Genomic DNA, 9889 nt, shown 5'->3' with positions numbered 1-9889 from the left:
TCTCCCTGCCGCCTCTCTCCCGCCCGCAAGCCGCACACACTTCCAGCCATCGCCTCTCTCCCTGCCACCTCTCTCCCGCCCGCACGCCGCACACACTTCCGGTCGTCGCCTCTCTCCCTGCCGCCTCTCCCCCACCCGCACGCCGCACACACTTCCGGCCATCACCTCTCTCCCTGCCGCCTCTCTCCCGCCCGCAAGCCGCACACACTTCCAGCCATCGCCTCTCTCCCTGCCGCCTCTCTCCCGCCCGCACGCCGCACACACTTCCGGCCATCACCTCTCTCCCTGCCGCCTCTCTCCCGCCCGCAAGCCGCACACACTTCCAGCCATCGCCTCTCTCCCTGCCACCTCTCTCCCGCCCGCACGCCGCACACACTTCCGGCCATCACCTCTCTCCCTGCCGCCTCTCTCCCGCCCGCACGCCGCACACACTTCCGGCCATCGCCTCTCTCCCTGCCACCTCTCTCCCGCCTGCACGCCGCACACACTTCCGGCCATCACCTCTCTCCCTGCCGCCTCTCCCCCACCCGCACGCCGCACACACTTCCAGCCATCGCCTCTCTCCCTGCCGCCTCTCTCCCGCCCGCACGCCGCACACACTTCCAGCCATCGCCTCTCTCCCGGCCACCTCTCTCCCGCCCGCACGCCGCACACACTTCCAGCCATCGCCTCTCTCCCTGCCGCCTCTCTCCCGCCCGCACGCCGCACACACTTCCGGCCATCACCTCTCTCCCTGCCGCCTCTCCCCCACCCGCACGCCGCACACACTTCCAGCCATCGCCTCTCTCCCTGCCGCCTCTCTCCCGCCCGCACGCCGCACACACTTCCAGCCATCGCCTCTCTTCCGGCCACCTCTCTCCCGCCCGCACGCCGCACACACTTCCAGCCATCGCCTCTCTCCCTGCCGCCTCTCTTTCGCCCGCACGCCGCACACACTTCCGGTCGTCGCCTCTCTCCTGGCCGCCTCTCTCCCGCCCGCAAGCCGCACACACTTCCGGTCGTCGCCTCTCTCCCTGCCGCCTCTCTCCCACCCGCACGCCGCACACACTTCCGGCCGTCGCCTCTCTCCCTGCCGCCTCTCTCCCACCCGCACGCCGCACACACTTCCAGCCATCGCCTCTCTCCCTGCCGCCTCTCTCCCACCCGCACGCCGCACACATTTCCGGCCGTCGCCTCTCTCCCTGCCGCCTCTCTCCCTGCCGCCTCTCTCCCGCCTGCACGCCGCACACACTTCCGGCCGTCGCCTCTCTCCCTGCCGCCTCTCTCCCACCCGCACGCCGCACACACTTCCGGCCATCGCCTCTCTCCCTACCGCCTCTCTCCAGCCCGCACGCCGCACACACTTCCGGCCGTCACCTCTCTCCCTGCCGCCTCTCTCCCACCCACCCGCCGCACACACTTCCGGCCGTCGCCTCTCTCCCTGCTACCTCTCCCCCACCCGCCGCACACACTTCCAGCCACCGCCTCTCTCCCTGCCGCCTCTCTCCCGCCCGCACGCCGCACACACTTCCGGCCGTCGCCTCTCTCCCTGCTACCTCTCCCCCACCCGCCGCACACACTTCCAGCCATCGCCTCTCTCCCTGCCGCCTCTCTCCCACCCGCACGCCGCACACATTTCCAGCCATCGCCTCTCTCCCTGCCGCCTCTCTCCCACCCGCACGCCGCACACATTTCCGGCCGTCGCCTCTCTCCCTGCCGCCTCTCTCCCTGCCGCCTCTCTCCCACCCGCACGCCGCACACACTTCCAGCCACCGCCTCTCTCCCTGCCGCCTCTCTCCCACCCGCACGCCGCACACACTTCCGGCCGTCGCCTCTCTCCCTGCTACCTCTCCCCCACCCGCACGCTGCACACACTTCCGGCCGTCGCCTCTCTCCCTGCCGCCTCTCTCCTGCCCGCACGCCGCACACACTTCCGGCCATCGCCTCTCTCCCTGCCGCCTCTCTCCTGCCCGCACGCCGCACACACTTCCGGCCCTCGCCTCTCTCCCTGCCACCTCTCTCCCGCCCGCACGCCGCACACACTTCCAGCCATCGTATCTCTCCCTGCCGCCTCTCTCCCGCACGCACGCCACACACACTTCCGGCCATCGCCTCTCTCCCTGCCACCTCTCCCCCACCCGCACGCCGCACACACTTCCGGCCGTCGCCTCTCTCCCTGCCACCTCTCCCCCACCCGCACGCCGCACACACTTCTGGCCATCGCCTCTCTCCCTGCCACCTCTCTCCCGCCCGCACGCCGCACACACTTCCGGCCATCACCTCTCTCCCTGCCGCCTCTCTCCCACCCGCACGCCGCACACACTTCCGGTCGTCGCCTCTCTCCCTGCCGCCTCTCTCCCACCCGCACGCTGCACACACTTCCGGCCATCGCCTCTCTCCCTGCCGCCTCTCTCCCACCCGCACGCCGCACACACTTCCGCCCATCGCCTCTCTCCCGGCCACCTCTCTCCCGCCTGCACGCTGCACACACTTCCAACCGTCACCTCTCTCCCTGCCGCCTCTCTCCCGCCCGCACGCCGCACACACTTCCGGCCGTCGCCTCTCTCCCTGCCACCTCTCTCCCGCCCGCACGCCGCACACACTTCCGGCCATCACCTCTCTCCCTGCCGCCTCTCTCCCGCCCGCACGCCGCACACACTTCCGGCCATCACCTCTCTCCCTGCCGCCTCTCTCCCACCCGCACGCTGCACACACTTCCGGCCCTCGCCTCTCTCCCTGCCGCCTCTCTCCCACCCGCACGCCGCACACACTTCCGGCCCTCGCCTCTCTCCCTGCCGCCTCTCTCCCACCCGCACGCCGCACACACTTCCAGCCATCGCCTCTCTCCCTGCCGCCTCTCTCCCGCCCTACTCCTTTCATTTGTCCTGGGCCCCATGCTTTCTGTTGACGACCCTGCTCCCGCCCGCCACCACAGCGGACGCCCTGCCCCACTGTAAGTGCTCTGCTGCCACCCCCCCCGTCACACCCCTTGAAGCGCTATGTACATTAATGGTGCTATATAAAGACATACAATACACACCGCACCCAAAGTCAGCCGCCGCACCCTGTCACAAACCCACCTGCAGTGAGCCGCCGCCGCACAACCCTACCGCCTGACCCATCCCAGTCGGGGGTGGGGGGGGGGTTTCACAACCCTCCCGCCCCCCAGTGACCCACTGCTGCCGAGCTCTGAAGGGGGGGGGTGAGGTAGGAAATCACTAACCAAAGGTGAGCCACCGCCGCTAACCTCTGAAGGGGGGGGGATTCCAACCCACCCACCCAGGGAGACGCTGCCGCCGAGCTATGAAGGGGGGGGGGGGGAAGAATTGGAGATGAGAAGGGGGGGAAATGGGAGCTGTAAAGCGGGGGGGGAGGGAATCGGAGCTGTGAAGGGGGGGGGGAAATGGAGATGTGAAAGGGGGGAAGGGGGGTGAGCGTATAGCGAGGGGGAGTGGGAAAATGTAATCCCTGGCAATGCCGAGTATATCAGCTAGTCCACAATAAAGAGCACATACAACATAATGTGTATTACATGTAATACATTTGTTTACTGTATATCTTTCTTTCGTTACTCTAGAGGAAATGGTTTTAATAGGTTTTGCATGTTTGCATACACTACAATAACCACATTTATAGAAACCTTTTAAGGGGCAAAAACCTTTAGTTATCTTTGTAGGGGTTTCATAGAGGCTCGGTGAAAGGTAAGTGGAGAGGGTGTTAGCTCTCCTAAAGGTAAATTAGGAAGGATTTTTTACAAAAGTTTTTACGCTTTGGACCAAATCCAAAATGTGCCAATATTTAAGAATGATTGATTTTATGTCATTTGCATGGCAGCTATATTAAGTAATAAATAAAGGATTGTCTGTGAATTTATCTTTAGACTTAGCTTGTCCGTGTGCGAAGAAGCCGACGTCCCCAACGGGAATAGAATAAACGCTCATTGGGAGGTGACAAGATTAATAAGACTATCAGATATTATATTATTACCCCACGCGCCTTTAAAGCTGCCGTCCCACCTAGGGCCAAAATAACTCAGCGGCAGAGTTATATCCGGGGAACTGACAAATCTCTTTACAGTATCACACACCTAGAAATATTGTGATAACATTTATTAAATGAGATGAGAGACGCGGTGAGATAAACACTTGTCTGACAAACATTCTCAGGGAGAAGCAGGAATATGTTATTCTGCATCATACAATTCTTATATTATAAAGCATTTCCATTTACTGACACAGCACAAACATATATATGTAATGGGTATACGCACCTATATTACTTCTATACGCTCGCTCCCAGAACAGGGACTAAACACAGATTAACGCAATCAGATATCCCCAGGACAGGTATGTGAGAGATATGTGTGTGTGTATATATATATATATATATATATATATATATATATATATATATATATATATATATATATATATATATATATATATATATATAAAGCAGAAAATAGCCGTGTTAGTCCATTTGCGATAGTTCAGAATAAATGAGTTCTTCAGTATTAGGTGATACCTTTTTTATTGGCCTAACAATTTATGTCATAGGACAAGCTTTCGAGAGTTATCCTTTCTTCTTCAGGTCATTCAATACTGATAAACAAAGGGTTCAATGGCTAAAACAGTGTGGAGAGAGGGGAAAAAAAGGGGGAAAAAAAAAAAAGGAAAAAATCTGTTGTTTTTTTTCCCCTTTTTTTCCCCTCTCTCCACACTGTTTTAGCCATTGAACCCTTTGTTTATCAGTATTGAAGACCTGAAGAAGAGAGGATAACTCTCGAAAGCTTGTCCTATGACATAAATTGTTAGTCCAAGAAGAACTCATTTATTCTGCACTATATATATAGTATATATAGTATATAGTATATATATACACACATTGCAAAGTGCTGAAGGGGCCCTCTGGGTAACTGATTAATACATGATATATATTCCCCTTTTCTGTCCCTCGCTCACTGAAACCCTCCCAGTATATTCTTATTTCTATGTACTATATTAAATATACTATTTCTATGGGTTCCCCTGCTGGGCCGGGATCAGTATTCCTAGCTCCTGATTCTGACCCAGCCATTATCATATACCCAGAACGCAGCATGAAGAGGCTCAGTGAAGGTGGCAGTGACGGTGTGTAAGTGTCTGATCGGGTCACACATCTGATAAAAGGACAGCCGCCCAGCCTCATAGTCCAGGTATATTCGTAATCTCTGCAAGGGAGACTCGGGATATATCCGTGTACGTATTGAGTCATGTATCACTGTATGATTATTATCCCACATGCGCAAACCCCAGGACTTCTTATTATGTCCTATGAGGGACTGACGTACTTTCCTTTCTATACTGGGATAGGAAATCCCCACCCACCTGTACCCTGATTCACTGATCTCCACTTCCCAGTAATGTTGTCCTGAGGAAAAACTTCTGGTGCTTAAAACCTGATAATCCCTAAATCTCTCTGGTGTATCCGGGCGTAACTGGTCTGTTTCTGACCAGGATGCAGTTTTCAGGTCACCTGATACAGATACATCATTAGCAGCTGTATTTACATCCAGTAATATGCCTGAAGCCTCCTGCACATAGATTCCGCTCTTTGCTATTAGATCAGTCACAATATCAGATAATCTCTGTAAGGTCAGTGGGATCAGAACCTCATACAAATCCCCTACAGCAGGGACCTTATTACCCTCTCTCTCTCTGTCCTCATTACCTCCCTCCTCAGCCTCACAGAAGTCAGCATTGTCTGATTCCCGTCCTTGTAAGACAGTTAATGGATCAGTGATGTTGCACAGCTCCTCAATGTGAAGTATCTTCCTGGACAGCTCGTTCTTCTTAATTTCCAGCTGCTGGATTAGATTAGAGACTGGGAGAGAAACCTGCTCTTCCCACCTGGTGATCTCACTCAGGGCTCGCTTCTCTAGGACTTCCAGCTGTTCCTTGATGCCCCTAATCAGGGCAGTGACTCGGTCTGTTACCCCAGCTGCTTTTTCTTGCACTTCTCTCCTCTGTTCCTGCAGACTCTGGGCTCTTTTCTCAGTCTCCTCTCTCACTGAGGTCAGTTTCTTCAGAACATTTCTCAGTTTCTCCTTCTTCTTCTCAGAGGCCTCATTCAGCGACTCCACCTGGTGTCCCCTGTGCTCTCCAAACACACAGCAGGACAAACAGATACAGGCAGCATCCTCAGTGCAGTAACACTCCAAGAGCTTCTTGTGGATGGGACATTTCCTGTTCTTTAAGGAAGTGGTTGGCTCAGTTAAGACGTGTTCCTCTGACTTGCTGTGTTTCTTTAGGTGAATATCACACAGGGAGACTTCACACTGCAGACATGTTTTAGCAGCGGGTACAGAGGAGTCACAGTAAGTGCAAAAGATCACAGCCTCCTCCTGCTCCGGCTGAGTAGAAAAGAAACGTTCCATTATGTTACACAGCTTCAGATTCCTCTGCAGTGCAGGACGCCCCTGAAACTCTGCTCTGCATTCAGGACAGGTATAAAGTCCAGATCCCTCCTGGGAATCCCACACACTCCCAATACAGCCCTGGCAGAAGTTATGCCCACATCTCAGCGTTACAGGCTGGGTATAAGTGCTCAGGCAGATGGGGCAGGTTAGCTCCTCTCTTAGATCAGCAGACGCCATGCTTGGAAGCAGCAACAGGAAATGAAACTTAAATTCTCTTATTATTCAGCACACAGGGGGCGGGGAGTTTGTTACTCAGACTAGTAACCCTGTAAGTTCCTGGCTGCACTATACAATATGAGGAATGAGAGTAATGTATGTCACGGGAGACCAGGCAATTATTTGTAAAGTGATATAAAAATACAAATAGCAATAGTAGGACAATATGAATAAAAATATGAAACAGACATCTTACCAACTTCTTATACAGTACGTACCAGTGCCATCTCTTAAGCTGCCGTCTTTATTTCCCTATAAACTTTACACATAAGACGAGCATTGAGAGGAACGTACGGAATAAATTCTATATCAGACTATATACCCGTGAGCTTACAGTATCCCCGTCTGTCTCTACATGAGTCATCGGAACAGAGAATTTAGGTATTGTTACCAAAGCAGGAACAGGACCTAAGAGCCCATTACAGCGCCCTCTCCTGTGGTCAAATTATGTGTCAGGTGTAACAGGACTGGTTCAGGGATAGAACCTATTGTAGACCAAACAAGTAAGCATATTAATTGCCCCAAATTTATTGACTAGGAATATTGGATTATTAAAACACTTTATTATAAGTAATAAGTAGAATAAGTGGGGCTGAATAGGCACATATATATATATACACTGACACACTAAGCACACTGCGGATACACAGCAGGGGGCTCTCAGATATGACGCCCGGTATAACGTACTGAATCTCGGGGGTACAGGTCCCTGGGGAATAGTATGAGCGGGCGATGTGCATATCACAGGGATTGGGGTATAAGGGTTATTGGCATTATATTCCCTTTGCACCCACTGGGTAATACTTCTGTACCCCCCTATATGCCACCTAAACTGATGGCTGCTGGTGCCGCGCCCGCAGATAATGGCGCTAATTGTAAGTAATAAGTTGCTTACGTGACGTTACAATGAAGCTGACCCAGTGTGTCTCACGCGGGGTTAATAAGTATTGATGCCTGTGTGTGTTTGGGCAAACATAAGATAAATCAGTGTGTATAGTCTGGAGTCTAAGGCTGCGCTTGTAGTGCCCACGACATACATACATTGGCGCCGTCGTAAACGCGACACAATGGGAGCGACGTGGCGGCGCGAAATTTGGAAGCCGGGGAAATTTGATTTTTCAGAGGCTGTCGCCATATGTGACAGCGGCTGAACCAATCAATGCCCATGTCACCAGCGACATCCCCGAAAGTTAAATTATAACTTTCGCAGGGGGTGATGGGTGATGTTACCCGTTGCGTCACGCGTTGCGAGCACTATAAGCGCGGCCTAACTCACAACGTGGCATCTTCACTGGCGCTATATACTAACTATATACAGCTAATGGGGAAATGTCCCTGGCTAGGAGTTTCCCTGAAGCAGCCACAATCTAATTAGGTGATTGGGAACTATCTTGGACCTAAAGTTGTTAATATGACCCATCCTGGGTGCCACTGACACCCAGATCTTATCTTCCTGTCTCAGCGCTCCCAAAGTTCCAATCTCCCCTCAGGAGATTCTAGCAGCCCTATTGGCTGTACTGTGTCACATGACCTCAGCTCCTCGGGCATTCTGGGGAGTGTAGTTCCCCTACAGAGCAACATAGTGAGGAGGAAGGGGGGGGGGGCAGATGGAGACATGGCTACATGTACATTAGTGATATGGTTAAGTATAGTATTCAGCGCTATACAATAATACAGTGTATTACTTAGTGCTGTTGTAAATAGAAGAATGACTGATGAATTGAATATATAGACACCCAAAGTTGTGGTGTAGTACTGAGGTAAGCACCACTGGGTATATGCATAGTTCAGTGCCCAATGTGCACACAGGTATATCTGGATATTGATCTTTTGGAGGGTCTAACTTTGGTGACCATAAATTCCTATAGCAAAGGGGTGAATAGAAAGCCTTCATCTGCCACAGCTTTATATAACTCTATATAACACATAGACAGAACCGTGTCAGACTGCCCGTGGCTGTGTTTTGTGCCAACATATACACGTGATGCGTGACCACTCCTCAGCCACCATAATAATACTTACCAACCTGGCATTACGCCATCTGCCCGAAACAACCCAGGGCATTAGCCCCCCACCTGCCCTAGGATCCAGTCTGGCACCCTCGAAACTCCCCCTGCTCCCCATAAGGGAGACTATTTCAGCCCTTAATTAGTCTCACCGCCCTACCATAACCTCCAACCCCCTGATGCCGTTTTATACCCAATTGCCCACCGCCAACACACCCTACACCCAGGAACGGCGTCACCAGAGTACCCCAATCCCGCTTCATCTTGTGACTTAACTCCAGTGTCTACCACTGAAAAAGCTGTTACCCCTGTGACGGTAGGGGGTAGCCAGCCTTCATAATAAAGGTGAAGTCTGGCTACCCGTAAAAACCATGGGTCCCCGGTCGCTTATCTCTGGTCATAGACCGGGGACAATGTGTGCATTTCGACCCCTTAGCTGAAATATGTAAAGAACTGGGACTTCGGGAACGGGACCCTGATAGGGGATACTGGGATGCAAAATGGGGGGAAACATCTGTGAAATGGTTCTGGACAAAGTTACCGGTTGTCCTGTAACTTTACCCACTAATCGCGCCTGATTTGCGGGTACGCGTATACATTTTAATACCGGTATTGTTCCCCATGTAATATGACCAGCCAGTAAGTTCTACAACCAAGTTGTAAAACCAAGTTCTGAGAACAAGTTTTAAAACCAAGTTTTAGGACCACGTTTTACTCCCCAAGTTCCCGAGCCCAAGTTCTAGAAATTAACATGTGTTTTAAAATGTGTATTCATCACTATGAAGATCGTCCCGGTAATTAGATTAGCCGGGATGCCAGCATAGAGATAGTGGATCAAAAGGGAGGATGAGAGTCGAATGCTGTCGGGGGATCTGGTGAGCGGGGAAGAGTGGAGAACCAGGTCCAGAGACAAGGCTCCCTGTGGGGAAGACTCTTTGTTCTCTCAGACAATGTGAAGTCTGCCCAGCGGGGAGGTATGGAGCTGCAAGGGGAAGCCGCTGCTCGTAGACACGGTTCCCTCCTCTACCACGTGCAGCAATCCAAACCTCCAGCTTATGATTGGCTATTGCAGTTACGATATGTTCTCTGATTGGTCGCCAGTCCCGCTTCCATGTTAAACATAGGACACCGAGGTCTATGTAAGGGAATTGCTCGATCAGAGAACCAGACTATTCCTAGACTTGGTCTGGTGAAGCGCTGGCGGGATTTCACAAGTGCTTTGCTCGGAATA

At 52.9% G+C, this 9889-nt stretch overlaps 1 protein-coding gene across 1 annotated transcript; it reads right to left on the bottom strand.

Annotated features, from left to right (window-relative positions):
• Positions 1–4768: 4768 nt before the first annotated feature.
• On the bottom strand, positions 4769–6634 carry LOC142474991 (E3 ubiquitin/ISG15 ligase TRIM25-like). The gene has a single exon (XM_075581089.1). It carries the CDS (start codon positions 6611–6613, stop codon positions 5030–5032), a length of 1584 nt encoding a protein of 527 aa, XP_075437204.1. The 5' UTR covers positions 6614–6634; the 3' UTR covers positions 4769–5029.
• Positions 6635–9889: the final 3255 nt, after the last annotated feature.

Source organism: Ascaphus truei, unplaced genomic scaffold (assembly GCF_040206685.1).
Source record: "Ascaphus truei isolate aAscTru1 unplaced genomic scaffold, aAscTru1.hap1 HAP1_SCAFFOLD_1042, whole genome shotgun sequence".
Taxonomy (NCBI): Eukaryota; Metazoa; Chordata; class Amphibia; order Anura; family Ascaphidae; genus Ascaphus; species Ascaphus truei.
The sequence above is the reverse complement of the archived record's forward strand: the minus strand, read 5'-3'. Positions and strand labels throughout refer to the sequence as shown.

Coding starts and splice junctions, on each gene's coding strand:
- LOC142474991 (XM_075581089.1), bottom strand. CDS start 6,613: ATGGCGTCTGCTGATCTAAGAGAGGAGCTAACCTGCCCCATCTGCCTG.